Source organism: Eschrichtius robustus, chromosome 1 (genome assembly GCF_028021215.1).
Source record: "Eschrichtius robustus isolate mEscRob2 chromosome 1, mEscRob2.pri, whole genome shotgun sequence".
Taxonomy (NCBI): Eukaryota; Metazoa; Chordata; class Mammalia; order Artiodactyla; family Eschrichtiidae; genus Eschrichtius; species Eschrichtius robustus.
This window is the reverse complement of record NC_090824.1, coordinates 5199494-5225002: the sequence shown is the minus strand read 5'-3', so window position 1 is coordinate 5225002 and position 25509 is coordinate 5199494. Positions and strand designations below refer to the sequence as shown.

The following is a 25509-nucleotide window of genomic DNA, read 5'->3' as shown; positions in this document are numbered from 1 at the left end:
ACAGCCTCAGCGCCCTTGCCAAATCTCGCCAGCTCGGGCTTTACAAATGGGCAAACATTCCTCTTTTTTTGGCTGACGTCTCGTTTCCTTTTTCTTAACTTCTGTTCTGAAATTGTTACAGCAGTTTTTGTACTTCAAGGAATTGGAGCCCGGTACATATTAGATACTCAATAAATGAATAATCAGATAAATGAGGTCACGCATCCTGGTTGACCTACAAGGTGATGTTGTTCGTGGTAAAGTGCTGGGCATGAAACGTGAATTCTGTCATTCCAGAGCAGCTTGTGCATTTGTGCTAAAATAATGTTTGATAGTGGAAGGGTAAAATACAGAATTCTGAAGAATTTCCGGTAACACGCAGCCCGGTGTCGGGCTCCTCTGCATTCGCTGCCCACGGCGGTCATCGTACCTGACCCTGAGCACAGCGGTGGCCGCGGGGGGGTGAGGTGACCCGGCAGAGCGCGGGGGAACAGATTGCCCTCTCGTGCCTTTACGCTCTTGCCCCCCACCCCATCCGCCGTACGGTTCGGTGGGGGCGTGTGTTGTGTGATTTCCCCAGGATCCCAGGCATGCCTGGGGTTCCACTTCTTGCCCGGGACTGACCCAGCTCCCAGCGTGCAGCCTCGGCATTCGCTGCGTTAATCAGACTCGCTGGAATGATCACGTGGTCCTCTAGCTGCTGCTCGTCAGCAGCTGGCTGAGCTGGAGGCTGCAGGCCCGTCTGCAGAAAGCCTTCTACTTCAGAATATGGGGGGTTGGGGGGTGCAGACCCCGCCTCTTTCTTCTGCACTTTGCACCATCTGACTGACTAAATGGTTGTCCTCCGAACCAGGAAGGCTACCAGGCAATATAAGGAGATTGTCTCTGACTAGGTCATGTTTGCATTTGAAGAATTCAGGTATGTTCTGGGTTTTCTACATCAGTCTGCCGCTGGGTTTTTGTTCTCGCTAGGTTTTTGCTGTGTAATGACAGCTTAGGCTCTGGCTGGTTCTCACAAAAGAAGGGTTCTTTTCTGTGGCGGGGTTTCTCCCGGTCACGGGGGTGGGAGGCGCGGAGGTGGTACCGGTCCAGGCTGTTTACTGCAGGACAGATGCAGCGTGGGTAATTGGTTTGATGGTGTGTGAATGTGCCGAGGACCCCACCTTGTGCCTCATCTGAGCTGTGCTGTTGCTGGTGTAGAGGTATGAATACAGAATAGGGACTGCTTATCCAGAAGGAGTCTCTTGCTGCCTTTTGTTTTTCTTCCTTTGTCAAACTCATGGAGCCTGACTGCTCTTTTAAAAAACGCTAATTGTAGCGGTGAAGGCGAAAATCCTGCAAGTCTGTCTGCTTAGTCAAGATTTGATCTTGGCTCTGATTTTGCTCGTTGTGAATAGTGATCTCGCGGCTGGGCAGTTTTCTGGGAAGTACCCTCATGATGTTTTGTTAACAGGGTCCTTCTTTGCTTTCGTCAGCTTTTCAGCTGCTGTAATTATTAATGCTCCAGATTAGAGTCTTTTGTGAATCTTACGCCTTCTCTTTCCTCCATCTCTCCTCCCTGGGTATGAATGTGGGGAGGGGTGCTCCAGAAGAGATAGTCTCTAAGAAATGAAAATAAAGGAGGTGGGATGGGAGGGTTACCGGCTCATTCTTGTGCAGGTCTCCCCCTCTTCGGGGCATACGGAAGACAGTGTGTCTGTTTCAAACCTCTGACAGCTTCTCATTTCTCAGATGGAATTTCTGTGTATTTTAGAACTGAACGTAAATACCATATTGATGGGCGAAGAAGTGATTGTGTGGGAACCTCCACAGGGCTTTTTCATTCCCTCCAAATGTTGCTGCAGTAGACGTTAAAATGGTAATAGAATTAACCACCTTTCATTACTTGTAAGAGGAAACTAGAGACCTTTTGATCAAAATCAAGGGAGAGGATGAGAGCATTATCAGCTTTCCACAAAGAAAAGCAGGGCTACGGAGGTTGTTCCCTCCCTTTCTATAAACTTGGGGCTTTGGATCCAGGAAGTTATCCTTTGTTTAAGAGCATGCCTCTGCATTATTTCTAATGGACTGGGTTTGTGAAAAGAACATTCTTTCCACGTGGCAACATGCTCTGATGACATGGGGTGACACCGTGACCAGAACTTACAGTTTTATGATAGCTCCATTAGATAACTAACAAGAATTTATTTACTGCCTGGCATGTAACAGTAGATAGGTCCTTAGGGAATGAATCGTAAGTCCTGGGTTCTAATCCGACTTTCAAAATTGGCTTTCCTGATCCTTGTGAGAGTTACGGAAGAGCTTTGTAAATCGTAGACAGTAGTACAGTGGTGAGGCTCATATTTTATTGCTAGCATTCGTTTGAGATGGAGTAAGTCTTGGCTTCTGCCTTGAACAAGCTTGGAGCCTTTCGTTGCATTTTGTAGTCAGTGGGGAGGGATGCGTATCAACGAACCCACTCCCACCGTGGCGGCTCCTAGTTCAGGAGCCAAGAGCTGGGTCTGATGAGGCGGAAGGGGGTTGAGTTAAAGGCCACTGCTCTGCTGAGCTGAGAAAGTGGGAAAGTAGAGCAGAAAGGGGAAGTCTGTTACCCTTCAAGTTTCTGCCTAAGCTGGCCCTGAAGAATTTTGCTGAGTATGATTGCATTTTATGACGGCTGCACGGGGCCAGACAGGTGGCTTTCTTCTTTAGTCATGGGGCTTATGCGCATGGGGGCCAGGGGATTGTGGTGGGGCAACACGGCGCTCGAGAGGAGCTTAGCTTTTTAGTTTAGGTCAGGTTGGTCCTCAAGCTATAGCACGCAGCAGAATCACCTGGAGGGCTCATGAAAACCCACCCCTAGAGTTTCAGATCTAGCAGGTCTGGGATGGGGCTTCAGGATCTGTGTGTCCGATAAGTTCCCAGGTTTTCTGATGCTGCAGTTCTGGGGACCAGACTTTGAGAACCATTGGCTTGGGGAAAGCAGACGTTGTCGTTGTTGTCGTTGAGGTGGGAAGTCTGAGGCAGAGGCAAGGAGGGAGGTACAGGGAGGAGCCAGAAGCAGCAGTTCAGGTATGGGCAGGTGGGCCAAGGCGGGGGTGGAGGTGTGAGGGGGGCACGCTCCTGGGGCGGCGGTGGAAGGGACACTGGGACGAGAACCAGGGAACTTGCTTTATAAGCCTCGTTCTGCCGTGTGCTCCTTTGTGGGCTTGGCCAGCCTATTCATCATCGTTCTTAAGTCTCAGTTTTCTCAGCTGAAAATGGGGATAGTTGTTCTTGCCAAGAAAGTCTATAATACTGTTAGAATTAAATGAGATAACATAAACTTACTTTATAAATTATAACACTCTTTCCACATGAGAATAAAGGGAGGAGAGGACCCTGGGGGTCTCCATCAGGTTATCTGTGGACACAGCCCTCCGTACACACACCCAACTCCAAGAGCGCAAGGGCCACGTTCATTTTAAAAAGAAGTCTGATTGACAGACACGTTTACCTGCCGTTACTCCCTATTGGACTCTGAGTTCCAATGTGGTCTGTCAATCCTGTCTGTTTTTAACTTTTGTTTCCTTAGTGCCTAAAACCGCTTGACACACAGTAAGGCCTTAGTAAGTGACGGACGCAGTTCATTTTCACGAGGACTTAATAAGGAAGAAAAAGCAAGCAAGCTCTCTGGCTTAGCTCGGCGCAGGCCTGGGATGGTGCCATGGTGCCCTCTGAGTGTGCTGGTCCAGAAGAGCATGTCGAAGAGCTGACATCTGACCTCCTGAGAAAAATGTGAAGTGTCCTCAGCACACCCCCGTTGTAGGAGTGCCAGAGAACTCCGACCACATTTCATAAGGAATCTCCGCGATGCTGTCACTCTAGAATGGGCTGCTGATGGTCATGACTCGCGGGGGCCCAGGGCCCGAGCCTAGAGAGCTGCAGGGTCCCGAGAGCTTGAGAGGCCGGGCCAGCATTTTCCAGCTGGTTAGGGGGTTTCTGCCTTCCACTGATTGCAAGACTGTGTTGTCCTAACACCAGGCCAGCTGTTCTAGCTGGCTGTGCTAGGAGACACACTGCATTTGTGGTTTTGCTTTAAAAAAAAAAAAAAAAACTTCTTAGGCGAGATGTGTGCTGAACTGATAGTTTAAGTCAACATTTACCTGTTACTGCACACCACAGAGGCTGTCCTCTGAGCCCTGCTGGAGACAGCTTTGTGGAATACTGTCTAGTTTTTCTTCCACCTCTAGACCCAGAATAATGACTGCATCCCCTTACCGACCCTGGAATAAAGAGTTTGAAATGTGATTTTCGGCTTCATAATCCCTCAAGTGAGAATGGAACCCAAATCAGAAACCGCTGTTTCTCAGAATTCCTGCCACTTATTCTGATTTATTTCCAGAAGGAATGTGGCATACCAATTCCAGGATTTAAAATCCACAATTGGAATGTGTCCATCACATAAAAATGGGAAGTTACTACTTTGGGTCTGTTTTGTTTTATTTTACTTTTAAGTAAAACATTATTATGGAAGGATTGGATTCGAATTCAAACTGGCTCTTTATTAATTTAAATTTATGTCTAGTCTTGGGAAGTGTTAGCACTTTTCTTGCCCTTTCCCTGGAGTATTGAAACGAGTTAAAATGAGTGGCATCAGGGAAGACCTGAAGTTCGCAAACGAGGAGAGCGCCACCACCCCGTTCGAGGGTCCAGAGCCCAAGCCAGCTTAGTCCCTCTCGTTTCCCAGGGTCCTGTAATCCCTTGAAGAAACAGATATTTAGGTACAGTGACTTTCACACTGTGGTGATGAAATAAATCTCAGATCAACAGGAGATGGAAACTGGGCTGGGCAGGGAAAGGGAAGGTACAGAAACTTGATCACTGAGTACCTACTATGTACCAGACACTGCTAGCTGCTTTGCCCCTGGTCACTTTAACCCACATAAAAATGAAAACAGAGGCTCAGAGACATGGGACTGTCCCAAAACCTCCACTCCATAAATAATGTTAAGTGAGTGAAGGAAATGAGAACAGAGGCTCAAAGGGGTGAGGTAATTTCCCTGAAGTCACCCAGCAGTTATGGGGATCTGGTCAATTTCAGTTCAGTCCTTCTTTCTCTGATACTCTGGGCCCAGAATGCCATCCTATGAATTGACCTTGTGTCTTCCAGCCAGCACAGCCTTTCTGAGTCTCTCCTCTGGGCCCGGAGCCTGTTGTAGCTCCAGGCACTTGGCTCACCTCCCTGACTGTGGGAAAAGCCTGGGAATAGAAGAGGAATATTCTGCCCCCAAGGGTAGAATAGACTGACCCCTCCTCCTAGCTCCCACGGCTCCTAGTGATGTAGCTATGCATCAATAGTGCTTACTGTAGTGCAATTGTATAACAATCAGTTTCTTTCACATCCTTCTACCCTACTAAAGTGTGAGCTCTTGGAGGCCAGGAGGCATATCTTAGTCATCTTACCTCACTACCAGCTATTAGCCTAGTGTCAGCTCTAGGAGGGATTAGTAAATGTCTGACTAGTAAATGTCTACACTGCTGATACTGTGGGCATTAGGATAACTTTAACTGAGTAAGCCACAGTCCCTAACTGTGGGGAGCTTACAGTCACGCTGTCCGGTCCCCCAGGGCTATTAGTATGCACAGCCACGCGGGTCTTTAGTAGGGGGTGGTAGGGGCACCTGGTTGGAGTACATGGGCGGAGGGTGGAGGGTTGAGGGAGAGAAAAGTAGAGCAGCAGAGAGGGAAGGACAGACAAGTTTCGTTGACTTGACAATTTCGCCGAGTGTTTGTCTAGCCACAAGCAAAAGTTATTTTGCGAAACAGATAATTTAGCTGTAGGATGGCAACACAGATATATTTTAAAATACCAGTCTGTTCTCCATTATTAAGTAAGTGTTAACAGTTGTTGAGTTTCACTCAAAGCGAAGCAGTGTTGTGGAACCAGACTCCCCTGCAGTTCATACAATGTAAATTTAAAAGCTGGGACCTTGCAGAAGTCACTTTCTCTCTCTTTACCTCACTTAGAGGAAAAGGGCTACTTTGAGGTAACATATAGGAAAGAAGTGTATAAATTATAAAACTTCGCTATAAGTGTTTGCATTTTATATTTTGGAATCAGTTAATAGTTAACCGGTTCAGGTGCTGCTTTATAAAACAATTTTTGTTTCCATCCCCCATTTCTCTTTGCTCAGCATTCTGGTCTCTTATATAGAAAACAACAAAGCAAAACTGAACTAAAAGGAAAGAATTTTAACTGAACTCATTACCTAGAGGAATAAGCCCCGGAATAGGACACCAGCTTGGGTCTGTGTAACTCTTGCTAGTTACTTAGGGTGGTTGCAGAAGAGTCTCCCAACTGTGTAGGTGTGTCCTTTTGGAGGGGGGAGGGCCTTTTTGCTATTAGGAGAGCCGTTCATCCAACAAACCACTTCCTGAACATCAGTAGAAAATGCAAATATGTGCCATCCTTGGTCCTGCCCTCGGGGAATTACTGTCCCGAGAAGGTGCTGAACCAACACCAAAAGCATGGCGTGGGGGTGGCCAAAGACAAAAGGAACACAGGGAAAACCAGGAGAAGTTCCATAGGGCTCCAGATAAGGTGCCTGGGCAGGGAGGAGGGTCTGGTTTTGCTGTTGTGGAAGTTAGGGAGACTTGTGGGGCGGGCCGGGCCGTCTCTTGGAGCGAGTCTTAGAGAAGCATAGGGTTTGGGTGGGTGAGAATAAAGGGAAGGGCTGTTGGCAGCAGTGCAGGAGCTGAGGCCCGGGAGCCGGGAGCCAGGGGCTGTGTGCTCTTAGCCATATTTTGGCTGGTAAAACCTGAGGAGAAGGGACTTTTTCTCACTCTTTTCAGGGTAACCCAACCTGGTTGTCTTTTCCTCATGAGGGTCACTTCTCTCTGCCCTGAAGGTCACTGTTTTGCAGAGGTAGACATTTTTCACCTTTAGGGAATGTGTAGTATTCGTGGGAAACGCATGTTTTGCAGTGCTGGCTTGTTACTTCGCACAAGTTACCTAAGTTCTTCGTGGTTTAGTCTGCCTGTCTGTAAGATGGGGGTATTACCTACCTCCCAGAGCTACTGTGTTGATTAAATGAGATTACTTATATAAAGCATCTGGCAGGGTTCCTGGCACTTAGTAGATACTCAATAAATTAATTCCTTTAATTTACCTTAAGCAGCAGAGCATTTAATTCAGACCCTCATCCTGGATTAGAAATTACATAGGAGCCAGGAAGGAGACCTGACACACTCTTAAGGATGGGGAGCACCTCTGATCTCCCCGTTTCCTTGGCATTCAGACTCAGAATGCCAGCAATCAGTCCGTGGAAGATAATCCTGTTTGCTGCTGAAATGTTTATGACACAGTGAACTGACTGTGGTGTGACTAATCAGCTGAGAGCCTGGATCTCGGCTTGGTTGGCACACAGATTCACTGGGCTGAGAGATTAAGTTCCCTGAAGTTGACATAACTGGGACTCTGCCACTTTCTGGCTAATCGTGATAACATAGCCAGAGCCCACCGTCACGCGTCAGCATTGTCCCAGCGCCTCCCTGGTTAGTCCGCAGCCCGTTACTCATTGTTCTGTGTTCCTCCGGGTCATATCTCTTTATCTCCAGAGACTGACATGAGCAGTAGATGGCTGTTGAACTGACATGGGCCGCAGTGGACCGGTTCGGTGTGTGAGCTCTCCCTTGGGGGAAGCAGAGTGAATTACGGGTGGGAACTCTGTGGAGAGCACCATTCCAACCAGCAGGAGCTGCTGTGGGTGTGGTGTAGCACATCCTGGGGTAGCTCTGCCGGGCCTCAGGAGAAGCCACGGAAGACCTCGACTTGGGGGTCCTCCGTAATGGCTCCCTACTGGGAGGGTGCACTGAAACCTGGCACAGGTGCCCAGGTCGCACCTCAAACCTACCGACTCCAGGTATTCGGAGGTGGAGTCCAGGCGTGTCCATTTTTTTTCAAGGCTCCACTGATGACACACCTCCCTGGTTGGAGTTTGTGGGGAGAACCTGAGCTTGGGAACCTGAAAACCCTAGGTTCTAATGATACTGTGTTACTTTAGATACGCCACTTAACTTCACTGGGATGTGGTTGGCCCACCTGGAAAATACAAATAATAATTTATGTGGTTCAGAGAGAACAAGATGACGGCCATGCGGGAGCGTGGGAAAGTCAGGAGCCCTGGATAATGAAAGGCGCTGTCACACGTGCTTTCAAGTTCAGCTGGCGCCTCCTGCGGCAGATTGAACCCAGGTGTGTTGAGTGTGTGGGGCTCGTACAGACACAACACTGGGTCTAGAACTGACGGCCCGCTGGTGTGTGGTCTGTTGGGTTTGGTAACTGGTCATGTGGCTCTCAGGAGTTCATCCTGAACCCGGTTACAAGTGAGTGGGATTGTTTTCACTCCAGTCAGCCACTTCAGGGCCTGCCCGACGCCAGGACGGATCTCGCTGTGCGTCTTTGAGACTAGCTTGGCCTCCATCTTCCTCAGCACGAGGGCTGGAGGAGAGAAAAGGCAGCCTGCGTTTGTTTGTGGAGGCACTGGAGAAAACTGAAAACTGGGAGCCCTTCCGTCCCTGAGATCACCCCTATGCCCCTGGAGCACAGGGTCATAGGAAAGAGAACCCGGAGCAGGAAGGTGGGTGTCCCTCCGGGGCTCCCTCCAGGGTATTCAGAAGCTCTGTCCTTCCTGTTTCACTGTGTGCCGTGGGTCAGAAGCTGTGTATTGAGTCAAGATAGAGCCTTCTGAGGAGAGATGGGGAGATGGGTAAAACTATGTGGTTGGATATGCTTTTATGAACAGGACTCATCAAACAAACTGTATGATTTAAAGAAGTGTTTGTACTCAGTGATGAAATTCCTTTTCCTGGAGAGAGGATGCTTTCACAGTCAAATGAACCTTGGAGCACTTCCAAAGCCAGAGAGTGAAGACTGTGTATTTTCCTTATTCACCAACTTACTGAAGAGTTGAGGGCATTAGAGATTCCTAAGGTGGAGGAAGGCAGATATGTTTTGCTACAGTTGATGAAACTGTTTGTTTTCCTGGTCTTGGTTGGGGCATTATGATAATCAGGTTCCTGTCTTGATTCGAAGTGTGAATCAGCTCACCCCGCCCTGACTGAAAACTTAAATGCAGCCTGCCTCAAAGAAAGGTGGGCAATGCGGGGAACACGTCCTAGTGTTTGGGGGACGGCCCTTTACCAAGTTGCAATATAACTGTCCACCGCCAGTCCAGCTCCTCTTTGTCTTCTGCAAATGAAGCCCGCTGTGGCCTGACTGCATGCGCTCTCTTAAAGCTTAACTCCCAGGAATCTTCCCTCCGCTCTAAAAAACGGATTTAGTCACAGATCTGCACGTGCCACTTTGCTTCCCCGTCTCTAAACTGAAACCACAGAACACGTTTCAAGAATTCAGCGAGAGGCAGAGTGACAGGTAAGGAAAGAGTTTATTAGTAAGTATAGGATGCTTGTGAGAGATACAAGCAGGCAGGCAAGGGAGTGCCGCCCCCAGAACTTAGTGGGCTACAGTTTATAATCAAAGGAAAAGTGGGGCGGGGGAGAAGACCACCTTCTTCCTCACTCCTAAGCAGATGTCAGGCTTCCATCATCAGCTCCTCCTCCTTCTCCACGTCAGGCGGGGGAGTTCTCTTGTCCCTACATGGTCAAACTGGGACTGTCATGGCGCAATGGAAATGAGCAAAAAGGCGGCAGCATACACTGAAATACAGTAAATCATCTCAGGTTTCAGTATAATGTCACCTTTTCCTTATATTTTCGTTTTTCGTGTGTGTAGAGGAGCATGTCCTAGGAATCATTAACTTACTGACCTCCCTGGGCAGGATGTGGGCCTCATTCCACCATGGTTTTATTGTCTTGGGGGGCATGTCTCATGCTTCTGTTGCACGGTTTTGTTGCTAAGCAAGCCTGTTCGGTTTCCTGGTTAAGCAAACCTGCTTTCTTGACTGATCATTAACTTACAGGATTCGCCCATACCTTTTTCTTTGCTTACGATTCCCTAGTCCAATTAACTATTTAATCACCTACTTTGTCCCTTTACCCTTTTCCTGTCAAAACCATTGTTTTCTTCGCATGAAACCCTTCAAAACCCAGGACTGCACACACTACTTTCCGGAGCCTTTTCTGACCTCTGTCGCCCAAATAAACTTCTCTTTTTTTACTGAACTCCCATAGAGCACTCAAGCTGTGTAACACTTAATCTAGTATTTAATGTTTCTCCGTCTTATTTTCCTGACTAGATTGAGGCACGCTTGAAGGCAGAAGCAGTGTTCGATGCATCTTCATCCCGTCTGTCACACTTGAGCAGAGCTGGGTGAGGCCTGGCTTCTCAGCACTTTTTATTTACTCATTTTTATTACTTATTTAAAACCTTCTGCCATATGCCGGTCGTTGTTACAGGCCCTAGAAGGGGAAACGGCAGGAAAAAGGACAATTTGCTGCCTCTCTGACGTCTGTTCATTACTGAGCATGAAGGCGTGATTGGGGTTTTGAGAGAGGTACCGAGTGGGGAGCAGGACCTGCTGTGCACGGGCCGGGTGTGTCCGGGCAGTAGATCAGCAGGAAGGCCTGAGAGGGCCAGGTGGTAGGTTTTCAAAGCTGTAGGGACTTACAGAAGGTTTGAGCTAGTAAAAATGCATGTGAAGTTTAAAGAGTCGTTACGTATTTAAATGAAAAGTTTTTCTGGTTCTTCTAGATTCAGATGCAAACAAGATAACACGTGTGCATGTGTACCCGCCATATTCCAGGCACTTTTGCTGTCATCTCTAATCTTCCCAACAATCCTATGAGCTAGGCATTATTATTACCATTTTATCGAAGAGGCATCTAAGGTTCAGAGAGGTTAGGTCACTTCCTCAGAGTCACACATCTGCTTAATTGGTAAAGCTGGAAATTGGATCTAGGTCTTCTAACTAAAAAGTCAATGCTTGTTTTTATCATTCTGACCCTAATTTTGTAAAACAGAGTCTGTGAGGCATTCTGGCACTATTTGTTTTATATAATGTTTCATTGGATAAGTGAATATATCACATTTATTGAGCCCTGACTGTGATAATTGTAACCTGCTAAGCACTTTATAGGCATGAACACATGTACTACCGTCCTCATAGGAATCCTGTGAGACAGCTGCTGTTATTGTCATGTCTGTTTCACAACTTGTCCAGCATCACGCAGAGCTGGCACTTGAACCCAGGGCCGTCTGACTCTGAGACCTGTGCTTTTGACTGCTGTCTTAGTCATACAAGGGGCTTCATGGGGAACAAAGTTCTGTGGTCAGCTGTTTGAGAAAAATTGCACACCCCATGCCCAGGACAGTAGCATGAAGGCTCTGAGAAGTCCTGTAGCGGCGGGTGTGTGTATATGTGTGAATTTTGCCCCGAGTTTCCCATGTGTGTTTGATGAAGGAACTTTTATTGCCTAACACTTAATTTTTAGTTTTAACTCTGGAAAATGCTGCTGTAGCAGAAGGAGAATCTGAGCCTGGGAATTAGAAGAGGGGGGAGAAGAGAATATTCAGAGCAAAATACATAAATGGAAGAAGATAATAAATAGAGCCTGTGATTTGAAGTCTCATTTAGGTGTGAGTTCAGGCTTCTGCTCTTACTGGCTGTGTAATTTGGGGCAAATCATTTATTCTTTTTGGGTCTCACTTGCCTTATCTGTAAAATATTGTTGTGAGGAAAAGTGTCATTATGTACGCAAAAGTGCTTTGTTAACAGTAAAACGCGTAGTTTTTTTTTCAGTTGTTATTTGCCAAGTTCATTTAGCGCCCTAGTACCTAACACGGCATCTACTAGCTATTTGAAGGACAATTAAAAGTTGTTCCGTGAATGAATGAATTTTGTCTTATGTGTCTCTGAGTTCTGTAGCTGACATGTTACAACTGAAAAATTTTTTTAAATGTTCCTTGAATTTTCTTTCTAAATTGTGTTTTTGCTAGGTTTTATGTTTTTGAAGTTTAATGAAGTCACTCAATTGGAAAATCAAGAACCATGTTTCTGTCATTCACTTTGTTGTACCCCAGTTTGGACTGCCAAGACAGTTTATTTTGTGTGTTTCTGACATGTCCCTGGCAGCAAGAAATTTTTGGACAGTTCCAAATGGTAAATTTCATTCAACAGTGTGCACGTGTTAGTTTTTTTTTTCTTTAATAAATTTATTTATTTATCTTTGGCTGCGTTGGGTTTTCGTTGCTGTGCGTGGGCTTTCTCTAGTTGCAGCGAGCGGGGGCTACTCTTCGTTGCGGTGCGCAGACTTCTCATTGCGGTGGCTTCTCTTGTTGCGGAGCACGGGCTCTAGGCGCGCGGGCTTCAGTAGTTGTGGCGCGCAGGCTCAGTAATTGTGGCTTGTGGGCTCTAGAGCGCAGGCTCAGTAGTTGTGGCGCACGGGCTTAGTTGCTCCGCGGCATGTGCGATTTTCCCAGACCAGGGCTCGAACCTGTGTCCCCTGCATTGGCAGGCGGATTCTTAACCACTGCGCCACCATGGAAGCCCTCTTTTTTTTTTTTTTTCACACTGCTCGTTCTCTCAGATGTGCCCATCTGTGGGTTTTTTTTTTTTTAAAGGAATTTCTAATGTATCACCCTCTTGATGGAATTACTCTTGATGTTTCCATGATAAAGTCTAGCTCTTTTAAAGGACTGTAAGGAGGAGAAACTTGCTGTGGTTTTGCTTACCAGTACAGATCTTACTGATGGGGAGTGCTAAGATGTCAGGGCATTCATTCTTTACCCACTTCAAATAAGTCATTTGTTTTTTAGCACCTGGCCAAAGAGACAGAGATGAGCTTGAGGTTATTTCAATAAGTAAGACGTTGCACAAAGATCAAGAAATTTTTAAAAAGAGAGAGGCAGTCAGAATATTTTTTAGCACACCTGTTTGTTTGCTGGAATAGCATTTATTGCTAGAAAGATACTGTGTTTTGCCCAGCAGCCATTTTGGAAAGGAGGGGTTAAGTAGAGGGGAACTAGCTTTCCGTTCCCTGGTAACTTGACCTGGTCATGCAGTTTGTGTGGGCCTGACACCTCACCGCCACTCTGGGGTGGCACACAACCCAGGCCTGACCCGGCCAAAACTCAATCCCCTGACTGTGGTGATTGGCTTAGGTGCAGGCATGTCATCTAAGAGTCCTCCATGAGACCCCTGATGGGCTAGAGCTATTAGGAAAGATGCCGGTTTTCTCTGTCAGGATCATGAAAGCCTCAAGTCATTGGTAACCTTCTTTCCCACCATGTGGGGAAAGATGGTCTGCTAATGAAGCCAGAGAGAGAAGTAGGGTTTAGCAAAGGCCAAAGAAACTGAATTCTCCCGGCATCGCTGAGCTTGTGTGTCCCGCTTTCTGCCCTGCTTAATCCAGGCTTATTCATGAGTCCACTTTTTTGTACTGTATGAACTAATAAATTCCATTTTTTCCCATTAATATCTGTCACTTACAACCTAAAGAATCCCAAATAATACAAAACCATGCAAGATAAATAAAAACAGACTAAAAACTGTATCATTTGTACCTCCAGAGGAGATGACTGTCCCAGTAATCTTCAAAATTGTCAGACCACATTTACAGTGTTGTATTCCATCTGGGTGTTTAACAGAGGACTGTGGTCTAGGAAACTGATATGGATGGAATTGTGTCCCCCTGAATTCACAGGTTGAAGCTCTGATCCCCAGTGTGACTGTATTTGGAGATGGGGCCTTTAAGGAGGTACTGAAGGTTAAATGGGGTCGTAAGGGTGGAGCCCTAATCCAATACGACTTGTGTCCATATAAGAAGAGGCAGAGGGCTTCCCTGGTGGTGCAGTGGTTGGGAATCTGCCTGCCAGTGCAGGGGACACAGGTTCGTGCCCTGGTCTGGGAAGATCCCACATGCCGCGGAGCAGCTGGGCCCGTGAGCCACAGTTACTGAGCCTGCGCGTCTGGAGCCTGTGCTCCGCAACAAGAGAGGCCGCGATAGTGAGAGGCCCACGCACCGCGATGAAGAGTGGCCCCCACTTGCCACAACTAGAGAAAGCCCTCGCACAGAAACGAAGACCCAACACAGCCATAAATAAATAAATAAAATTTTTACAAAAAGAGGCAGAGTCACCAGGAGAGCTCACACACAGAGGAAGGCTGTGTGAGGACACAAGGAAAGGCGGCATCTATTGTACAAGTCAGGTGAGAGACCTCTAGAGAAACCAACGTTGCTGACACCTTGATTTGGACTTGCAGCCTCCAGAACTGTGAGAAAGTGGATTGCTGCTCCTAAGCTCCCACTCTGAGGTATTTCGTTACAGCCACCCAAGTTGACTAATACAGGCTCATTCATTCATTCATTCATTCATTCATTCATTTCTTTTTTTTTAGGTTTTATTTTATTTTTTTTAACATCTTTTTTGGAGTATAATTGCTTTACAGTGGTGTGTTACCTGATTCATTGCTATACATATACATATATCCTGATATCTCCTCCGCCTTGCGTCTCTCTCCTACCCTCCCTATCCCACCCCTCTAGGAGGTCACAAAGCACTGAGCTGATCTCCCTGGGCTGTGCGGCTGCTTCCCATTAGCTATCTGTTTTACATTTGGTACTGTATATATGTCCATGCCACTCTCTCACTACGTCCCAGCTTACCCTTCCCCCTCCCCGTGTCCTCAAGTCCATTCTCTACGTCTGCATCTTTATTCCTGTCCTGCCCCTAGGTTCTTCAGAACCATTTTTTTTTTTTTAGATTCCATATATATGTGTTAGCATATGGTATTTATTTTTCTCTTTCTGAATTACTTCACTCTGTATGACAGTCTCCAGTTCCATCTACCTCACTACAAATAACTCAATTTTGTTTCTTTTTATGGCTGAGTAATATTCCATTGTGTATATGTGCCACATCTTCTTTATCCATTCATCTGTCAGTGGATATTTAGGTTGCTTCCATGTCCTGGCTATTGTAAATAGAGCTGCAATGAACATTGTGGTACATGACTCGTTTTGAATTACGGTTCTCTCAGGGTATATGCCCCGTAGTGGGATTGCTGGGTCGTATGGTAGCTCTATTTTTACTTTTTTAAGGAACCTCCATACTGTTCTCCATAGTGGCTGTATCAATTTACATTCCCACCAACAGTGCAAGAGGGTTCCCTTTTCTCCACACCCTCTCCAGCATTTATTGTTTGTAGATTTTTTGATGGCCATTCTGACTGGTGTGAGGTGATACCTCATTGTAGTTTTGATTTGCATTTCTCTAATGATTAGTGATGTTGGGCATCCTTTCATGTGTTTGTTGACAATCTGTATATCTTCTTTGGAGAAATGTCTCCTTAGATCTTCTGCCCATTTTTGGATTGGGTTGTTTGTTTTTTTGATATTGAGCTGCTTGTAAATTTTGGAGATGAATCGTTTGTCAGTTGCTTCATTTGCAAATATTTTCTCCCATTCTGAGGGTTGTCTTTTCGTCTTGTTTATGGTTTCCTTTGCTGTGCAAAAGCTTTTAAGTTTCATTAGGTCCCATTTGTTTATTTTTGTTTTTATTTCCATTTCTCTAGGAGGTGGGTCAAAAAGGATCTTGCTGTGATTTTTGGCATAGAGTGTTCTGCCTATGTTTTCCTCTAAGAGTTTTATAGTGTCCGGCCTTACATTTAGGTCTTTAATCCATTTTGAGTTTATTTTTGTGTATGGTATTAGGGAGTGTTCTAATTTCATTCTCTTACATATAGCTGTCCAGGTTTCCCAGCACCACTTATTGAAGGGGCTGTCTTTTCTCCATTGTATATTCTTGCCTCCTTTATCAAAGATAAGGTGACCATATGTGCGTGGGTTTATCTCTGGACTTTCTATCCTGTTCCATTGATCTATATTTCTGTTTTTGTGCCTGTACCATACTGTCTTGATTACTGTAGCTTTGTAGTATAGTCTGAAGTCCAGGAGCCTTATTCCTCCAGCTCCGTTTTTCATTCTCAAGATTGCTTTGGCTGTTCGGGGTCTTTTGTGTTTCCATGCAAATTGTGAAATTTTTTGCTCTAGTTCTGTGAAAAATGCCATTGGTAGTTTGATAGGGATTGCATTGAATCTGTAGATTGCTTTGGGTAGTATAGTCATTTTCACAATGTTGATTCTTCCAATCCAAGAACATGGTATATCTCTCCATCTGTTTGTATCATCTTTAATTTCTCTCATCGGTGTCTCATAGTTTTCTGCATACAGGTCTTTTGTCTCCTTAGGTAGGTTTATTCCTAGGTATTTTATTCTTTTAGTTGCAATGGTAAATGGGAGTGTTTCCTTAATTTCTCTTTCAGATTTTTCATCATTAGTGTATAGGAATGCAAGCGTTTTCTGTGCATTAATCTTGTATCCTGCTACTTTACCAAATTCATTGATTAGCTCTAGTAGTTTTCTGGTAGCATCTTTAGGATTCTCTATGTATAGTATCATGTCATCTGCAAACAGTGACAGCTTTACTTCTTTTCCTATTTGGATTCCTTTTTCTTCTCTGATTGCTGTGGCTAAAACTTCCAAAACTGTGTTGAATAACAGTTGTGAGAGTGGGCAACCTTGTCTTGTTCCTGATCTTAGTGGAAATGGTTTCAGTTTTTCACCATTGAGGGCGAGGTTGGCTGTGGGTTTGTCATATATGGCCTTTATTATGTTGAGGAAAGTTCCCTCTATGCCTACTTTCTGGAGGGTTTTTATCATAAATGCGTGTTGAATTTTGTCGAAAGCTTTCTCTGCATCTATTGAGATGATCATATGGTTTTTCTCCTTCATTTTGTTAATATGGTTTATCACATTGATTGATTTGCATATATTGAAGAATCCTTGCATTCCAGGGGTAAACCCCACTTGATCATGGTGGATGATCCTTTTAATGTGCTGTTGGATTCTGTTTGCTAGTATTTTGTTGAGGATTTTTGCCTCTATGTTCATCAGTGATAATGGCCTGTAGTTTTCTTTCTTTGTGACATCTTTGTCTGGTTTTGGTATCAGGGTGGTGGTGGCCTCGTAGAATGAGTTTGGGAGTGTTCCTCCCTCTGCTATATTTTGGAAGAGTTTGAGAAGGATAGGTGTTAGCTCTTCTCTAAATGATTGATAGAATTCACCTGTGAAGCCATCTGGTCCTGGGCTTCTGTTTGTTGGAAGATTTTTAATCACAGTCTCAATTTCATTGCTTGTGATTGGTCTGTTTATATTTTCTGTTTCTTCCTGGTTCGGTCTCGGAAGGTTGTGCTTTTCTAAGAAATTGTCCCTTTCTTCCAGGTTGTCCATTTTATTGACATAGAGTTGGCTTGTAGTAATCTCATCTCTCATGATCCTTTGTATTTCTGCAGTGTCAGTTGTTACTTCTCCTTTTTCATTTCTAATTCTATTGATTTGAGTCGTCTCCCTTTTTTTCTTGATGAGTCTGGCTAATGGTTTATCAATTTTGTTTATCTTCTCAAAGGACCAGCTTTTAGTTTTATTGATCTTTGCTATTGTTTCCTTCATTTCTTTTTCATTTATTTCTGATCTGATCTTTATGATTTCTTTCCTTCTGCTAACACTGGGGTTTTTTTGTTCTTCTTTCTGTATTTGCTTTAGGTTTAATGTTAGGTTCTTTATTTGAGATATTTCTTGTTTCTTGAGGTAGGATTGTATTGCTATAAACTTCCCTCTTAGAACTGCTTTTGCTGCATCCCATAGGTTTTGGGTCATCGTGTTTTCATTGTCATTTGTTTCTAGGTATTTTTTGATTTCCTCTTTGATTTCTTCAGTGATCTCTTGGTTATTAAGTAGTGTATTGTTTAGCCTCCATGTGTTTGTATTTTTTACAGATTTTTTCCTGTGATATCTAGTCTCATAGCCTGTGGTTCGAAAAGATACTTGATATGATTTCAGTTTTCTTAAATTTACCAAGGCTTGATTTGTGACCCAAGATATGATCTATCCTGGAGAATGTTCCATGAGCACTTGAGAAGAAAGTGTATTCTGTTGTTTTTGGATGGAATGTCCTATAAATATCAATCAAGTCCATCTTGTTTAATGTATCGTTTAAAGCTTGTGTTTCCTTACTTATTTTCATTTTGGATGATCTGTCCATTGGTGAAAGTGGGGTGTTAAAGTCCCCTACTGTGATTGTGTTACTGTCGATTTCCCCTTTTATGGCTGTTAGCATTTGCCTTATGTGTTGAGATGCTCCTGTGTTGGGTGCATAAATATTTACAATTGTTATATCTTCTTCTTGGCTCGATCCCTTGATCATTATGTAGTGTTCTTTGTCTCTTGTAATAGTCTTTATTTCAAAGTGTATTTTGTCTGATACGAGAATTGCTACTCCAGCTTTCTTTTGATTTCCATTTGCATGGAATATCTTTTTCCATCCCCTCACTTTCAGTCTGTATGTGTCCCTAGGTCTGAAGTGGGTCTCTTGTAGACAGCGTATATACGGGTCTTGTTTTTGTATCTATTCAGGCAGTCTGTGTCTTTTGGTTGGAGCATTTAGTCCATTTACATTTAAGGTAATTGTCAATATGTGTGTTCCGCTTACCATTTTCTTAATTGTTTTGGGTTTGTTAGTGTAGGTCTTTTCCTTCTCTTGTGTTTCCTGCCTAGAGAAGTTCCTTTAGCATTTGTTGTAAAGCTGGTTTGGTGGTGCTGAATTCTCTTAGCTTTTGCTTGTCTGTAAAGGTTTTAATTTCTCCATCGAATCTGAATGAGATCCTTGCTGGGTAGAGTAATCTTGGTTGTAGGTTTCTCCCTTTCATCACTTTAAATATGCCCTGCCACTCGCTTCTGGCTTGCAGAGTTTCTACTGAAAGATCAGCTGTTGACCTTATGGGGATTCCCTTGTGTGTTATTTGTTGCTTTTCCCTTGCTGCTTTTAATATTTTTTCTTTGTATTTAATTTTTGATAGTTTGATTAGTATGTGTCTTGGCGTGTTTCTCCTTGGATTTTTTCTGTATAGGACTCTCTGCGCTTCCTGGACTTGATTGAATATTTCCTTTCCCATGTTAGGGAAGTTTTCGACTATAATCTCTTCAAATATTTTCTCAGTCGCTTTCTTTTTCTCTTCTTCTTCTGGGACCCCTATAATTCGAATGTTGGTACGTTTAGTATTGTCCCAGAGGTCTGTGAGACTGTCCTCAATTCTTTTCATTCTTTTTTCTTTATTCTGCTCTGCAGTATTTATTTCTACTATTTTATCTTCTAGGTCCCTTATCCGTTCTTCTGCCTCAGTTATTCTGCTATTGATTCCTTCTAGGGAATTTTTAATTTCATTTATTGTGGTGTTCATCATTGTTTGTTTGCTCTTTAGTTCTTCTAGGTCCTTGTTAAATGTTTGTTGTATTTTCTTCACTCTATTTCCAAGATTTTGTATATCTTTACTGTCATTACTCTGAATTCTTTTTCAGATAGACTGCCTATTTCCTCCTCATTTGTTTGGTCTGGTGGGTTTTTACCTTGCTCCTTCATCTGCTGCGTATTTCTCTGTCTCCTCATTTTGCTTAACTTACTGTGTTTGGGGTCTCCTTTTCGCAGGCTGCAGGTTCGTAGTTCCCGTTGTTTTTGGTGTCTGCCCCCAGTGAGTAAGGTTGGTTCAGTGGGTTGTGCAGGCTTTCTGGTGGAGGGGACTGGTGCCTGTGTTCTGGTGGATCAGCCTGGATCTTTTCTTTCTGGTGGGTAGGACTGCATCCTGAGGTGTGTTTTGGGGTGTCTGTGACCTTATTATGATTTTAGGCAGCCTCTCTGCTAACGGGTGGGGTTGTGTTCCTGTCTTGCTAGTTGTTTGGCATGGGGTGTCCAGCACTGTAGCTTGCTGATCATTGGGTGGAGCTGGGTCTTAGCATTGAGATGGAGATCTCTGGGAGAGCTTTCGCCGTTTGAGATTATGTGGAGCCGGGAGGTGTCTGGTGGACCAATGTCCTGAACTTGGCTCTCCCACCTCAGAGGCACAGGCCTGACACCCGGACAGAGCACGAAGACCCTGTCAGCCACATGGCTTTAGGCCGGAGGGCTCTGGGGTCAAGATTGCCAAATTCAAAACTCAGTTTGGCCTTCTCTGGCTCTGTGGTCTCAGGTGAATTTCATCATCCACTGGGTCCTAAAATACAGCAACCGTTCCCTGTGACTGCGAAACTAAAGGGCAGGAGTGGTGGAGTGAACTCTGAGGGGAAAAAAAATGCAAGAAAACCCAGAAGATGGACAGCCAGTGGTAGAAACCTGAAGAAGGAAGACTAGGCAGGGTAAAGCTGACGCTGCGCAGCAACGGCGGAAGCGGGAGGAGCCCATGTCAGGCTTCTTAAAGTGGAACTTTAAGTAAAGTGAGTAACCTCGGGTGCACAGTATAGATAAAAGAACTAGGTTTAAACCACATGCAAGAAAGTTCTAGATAAATGACAACATGAGTCCATCCCTCCACACTAAGGGGGTCCTAAGTAATTTCCTCTCCTGGACTCGTCAGCATCTTAACCCACTCTTTTCCCTTGGCTCGTGTGTCCCGGTGGTGGCTTCGAGCCGGTCCTGGCTGGCGTCTGTCCCTCTGCGTGCTGGCTTCTGGCACGTGGACAGCTTGGCCAGCGGCTCAGTACATGGTGATGGTGTTGCTAGCACGTTGCTCCCTGCGCAGTTTCTTACAAGCTCCTTCTGTTTCCCCGCTGTCTCTCTCCTCCCTGTTCTCGTCCGCCGTTATCAGCTGCTGTATTTTTCTCTTGCGAACTTCTCCTTGCTCCTTGTTCATAATCTGCTGTGTGGGATTACTCCCGCCCCTGCCTCCTCTCCCGCTGGTCCACACGCAGGCTTCACCTTCTCTGCTGTACTTGGGTTACTTCTGTGTCTCACTGTTTTTCCCATATTTTGACTTCAGGCTTTAGGGCAGAGAGAGGATGGAGTGTGGTTGCACTCTTGCTCCTCAGGAAACTCACCTGAGGACAAAACAAGACAGAACAAAACCAAACCTGACTCCTACACAGCGGATGCACTTCCCTCTCAAGAAGTTAAACCTTTTTATGAATCTTTCTGTGCTTTTGCTTTTACATTTTCCCCCCTGCACCAAAGAGTTTATACATCAATCAGTCAGACCTTCCCTGGGCTGTTAGAGACCAAAAAGAAGGGCTTCTCCCAGGCGCTTCTTCGTTTAACCTTTGCTGCCTGTGTGTTTAATTTGTTTGGCCCATAAGTAGCTCTGAGAGCTTTTGTAAAAGTCACTCAACGGTCCTATGTCTCAGTTTCTTCCTCTTTCAAAGGAGTGTAACACTGTAAGTGTGGAAGAGCTGATGAATACATAAAATATCGCACTAAAAATTCATGGTGCCGTTACTACGTTCATAATATAAGAGTATATAATATGCGGTAATATGTGTTTGTCATCGAATATGAATATGACTATTATTGACAGTAATGGGCCCCCTTCTGTTGTTCCCTTAATTCCAAGACCAGGAACGCAGTCAGTATTAATTAAAGGAGGAAGCTATGTTTGGTAGCACGGAGAGGGTGCATCTGAAAGGATATTGGACTTGTTTTCAGAACTCCTAGAGGTAAGATGGTGCTTCACCAAGCTGTTAGGGCAAGTCCTTCACACAAGCTTTTATTGCCCTGCTTTTAATATGGTGATTGATAACCTCCATGTCTACCTCACAGAATAGCTTGGATAATTAGATGATATAAGGTATCTCAAAGTACTTTATGTTTGCCTCACCCTTTGCAGTTTACCAAGGCAGAATGTCGGCAGAGGGAGGGATGGGGCACTGTGCTGTGGTACCAGGACCGGGGTTCAAGGTGACCTGCCACGTACAAGTTAAGCGGCCTTGAACCACTCTCTGAGCTTCAGTTCTCTCGTATTTAAAATGGAAATAATGATAATAAATGTGAAGAGCCCAGCATGCAGTAGGTGCTCAGTAAATGTCTGTAGAAATAGATTATTCTTAGACGTATATCCTGGATGTGACATTTTCACCTGCATATTGCCAAGTGGATTTCACCATGGATTTGGACCCCATAAATAAATTTGTCTGCCTTAGTGTATTTTCCCAGGTATTTTTGCCAAACTGTTTTTTTACTTGTGTGAAAATACCTAGTATCTGACTTAGAAAATCCTCTCTGAAAGTTTTGCTTTTGATTTGCAAAGAATAGAACGATTCTCAGGTGGGAATCAAGCAGTGATAGAGTGAATAGAAGCACAGAATAGTGGCTAGTGTGCCACATTTTCTAGAGCAGCCCTGACCAATAGAATAGAACACAAGCCGCAAATGGGAGCCATACGCCGCATTTTAAATATTTAATAGCCCTATTAAGTAAGAACAGATACAATTAATTTTAGTAATATATTTATTTAAAATACCGTATCTAAGATATAATTTCAACATGTAATCAACACAAAAATTATTAATGAGCTATATTAGATGACTTTTGGTACTAAGTCTTTGAAGTCTGGTATGTCCTTTACACTAGCATCACTTCTCTACTCGGACTGGCGACATTTCTAGTGCTCCTGGTCACGTGGCTCAAGGCATGGCACTGGGCAGTGCAGCTCCCGTGTCCCCATGAACTGAGAAGGAAGAGTAACTCAGACAGAGATCTCTTTTCCATTGTTGCATTTAGCAAAGGGACTTGAAAGTGCTGAGCTAAATAGAGTTTCCAGATCTGTGCAGTATTCCTTGCTCTGTATTAGGTTGCACTGATATTGGAGGCTTCCAGATACTCCTCATTGCTCCTAATTTCTCTGCTCCTGACACGAGCCCCATGGGCATGGTGCCTCCTCTAACCCCTTCGTCTGTGGGCGCAGGGGTCCCTGAGCAGGCGAATGTACCATGACAGGGCTTCGGCAGCAGCCCCCGGGCTGGGGGCAGTTCATAAGCTTTCGGCAGTGGGAAGGTCTCCTTTTGGAGATTTAGAGCAACTTTGAAACATTCACGGACGTTATTAACACAATCCCTGGGAAAGTCCAACATGCTTAAACCACAGCATTACGTGCAGTTTCGGGGGGGTCATGGACCCCTGAAGCCAGTGTGCGCCCCTCCGGTGTGGAGCGGGGTGTATCTCCTGCAGCCGTTTGTGAGGGAGGGAAGGGGCTGGGGGCTCACCACACACTTGACTGCGTGGGGGTGGGTGGAAAGAACAGACGCAGAACTAGTACCAGCAGTTACCCCCGGACGGAGCTTTTTATTTAAAAAAATTTTTATGACATGCCACATTGCCTAAACACAGAGATTTTGCTTCGGCACACATACATACAAACACAACACCACCCCTCCATCCAGGACCCCATGTTAGAACTGTCCAGAAAGCGTCAGCCAAAGCCACAGGGGGATAAACGTGGGCTGAGCACCCTCAGGCTGCCAGGTGCTGGGGAAGGTGAAGTAGAGCCTGGTGGCTGCCCTCCCGGAGCCCACAGCGGCAGACAGACCCGAAACGGACCTCGCAGTGGGGCCCAAGCGCGCCCTAGGCAGACCTGGGGGAGGGGGTGATTAAACGCATAGGCCCCTCTGGGTGAGTCCTGAATTCCCCCAGAGACAGAGCCGAAAGGGAGCCCTGTCACATCAGCGGGGGGCGACCAGAGTGGCCGCCGGTGGGGGACGGCGTGGGCCGTGCTGGGGACAAGCTCCCCCGCGCTGAAGCTGGGGCCGGCTTTACACCCCTTCCCACAGGAGATGGGTCTTCTTCGGGGGGTTTTGTGTGAGGACCTGACATTGTCAGATTTGCATTTTACCCAGTTACTCTTGGAACTAACTATGTGGAAGGTGGGTTTGAAGGAGCTATAGCTAGAGGCAGGGCAGCCAGTTAGGGAGCTGAGTTAGTCCAGGTGAGAACTGCTGAGGTTTAATCTGGGTTGCCAGTTCTTGGCAAATAATTGGATGAGGAATAGGAAAGAAATTCCAGATTGCCTGCCAAATAAATTGTGGTAGCATTAATTAAAGTAGAAACTATTAGTGGAAAAGCTGGGCATAGAGGCGATGAAAGAGTAGCTAATTCCAGCCAGTGTGTTGATACCGTCCTAGGGTGGTGAGCTTCCTGCCTGGGGTCGATGGAGTTAGAGCCACCTGTGAACTCTGGGTGGGGGAAGGGCTGTGAACAGGAGGAGGCCCCTGAGAGGCAGGAGCCAGCAGGAGGAAGCTTTGAGAGGATCTGAGCATCTCTCTTCTCATAGGGACACTGAGGCCCAGAGAGGGGACTCACTTGGCCCAGGCTGATGGGAGACTGACAGGAGACCTGGCGGGAAACCCAGGACCAGCTGCCCCCGTCACGTGCCTCCTGGGCCAGGGCTCTTTCCTCTGTGCCCCAAAATGAGCATCTCCTAAGTTTAAGATCTTAGGGAACATGCTAGCACGTGGGATTAGCCTGGCATCCATCATGTTTGCAGAGCACGGAGCACCCAGGGAAAGTTCTGGTTGGCAGTCACTCTCCCAAAGGCCAGGCTAGGAGAGGTTTTTTTAAAATAAAAACAACTGATCACTTGTGTACTTGCTTTATAGAATACCCATGGCTTCCAGGTCTGCTGTCTCCTCATCAGTCCTAGGCAGAATAAAGACCAGTCACCTCATCTTACAGGTGATGAAATAGGCCAAGGGTAGAGAGGTAAAGAGATTTGCCTGGAGTCCCGCTGCTACTAAAGGACAGAGCTTGGGCTTGTCTAGGTCTTCTGGTGCCAAGGTCAGGCCATTTCACTGTAATGTACTGTACTTCCCAAGTCAACCTTCCTCCATCCAGTAATCCTCCATTTATACAACAGCCCGAATCCAGTCCTGTGTCAGGGTCTGGGGCTGCAGAGATGACTAAAACACTATCCCTGCCCGAAGGCTCGGTTTGGTGGTGGTTTCCCAGAGGACACAGTGCTGCAGTAGATACAGGTGGATGGAGCAGAGCGTGTCTGCCCTCCATATTCCCTTGCTGGGTTCTCAGGTAGGTCTGTTCTGAATCAGTTTGGGCAGGACCTTAGGCAACCGTTTCCTGGCTGTGAACTCAAGGTTGATAAAGAGACTGGTATTGGTGGAAAATAGAGGTTGACTATTACTAAAATTTTAGACCTCAGATGCTTTGTGAAGGACTGGAGATGATGATCTCCTTTAGGGCCTGACAGACGGAGCAGCTGGACCTATCTAGTCACTGTCGAATAGATGACTTCAAGGCAGCGACTTTGAGGAGTTTCTGCTGAAGTGTTGGGTGAGTGGGCATCCGGAAGAGGCAGAGTTCCGTGGACTTACGTGCCTATTGTTATCCTGCAAAGATTTTAGTGGCATGTGTCACAAACAGATATATTAGTTCATAGACTTCAGGCCGGCCTGATAGGGTCTTTTTAGTTTTTTAAATCACGAGCTCTGTTATTAGCTAGATCTAGACTGATGAAACTGGAGTGGAATTCAGCAGAAGTTGAAGACAGTCCCCCAAACCAGGAAGTGACTGTCAGATGGGTGGTAGTCGCTTAGAGGATGCCCACCCAGGGTTGTATGGAATGTGATTCCACCTCTCTGCTAAAAAGATCATATTGTAATGTAAAGTAGCAAGAATGATGTTACAGGGGTAACTTTGATTCATCTTGGTGATTGGGGAAAAAGGTAATTCTTGCAAACGTTGATACTTCATAGTAATAACTTGCAATGCAATTTTCTGTAGAA

General features: G+C 45.4%; 1 protein-coding gene across 3 annotated transcripts in view; it reads left to right on the top strand.

Annotated features, from left to right (window-relative positions):
* The window catches only part of EVL (Enah/Vasp-like), a 158283-nt gene that overhangs the window by 38614 nt on the left and 94160 nt on the right, over positions 1 to 25509 (top strand). Inside the window, exon 1 of one of the 3 annotated variants that reach the window (XM_068540682.1) lies at positions 718 to 898. The exons of 1 other annotated variant lie outside the window; for it this stretch is intronic. In XM_068540682.1, coding sequence (XP_068396783.1) covers positions 876 to 898 — 23 coding nt within the window. In that variant the 5' untranslated portion in view covers positions 718 to 875. Of the gene's footprint in view, positions 1 to 717; positions 899 to 25509 lie in introns of those variants that run through there. One more of the 3 variants, XM_068540658.1, reaches the window with a different exon arrangement.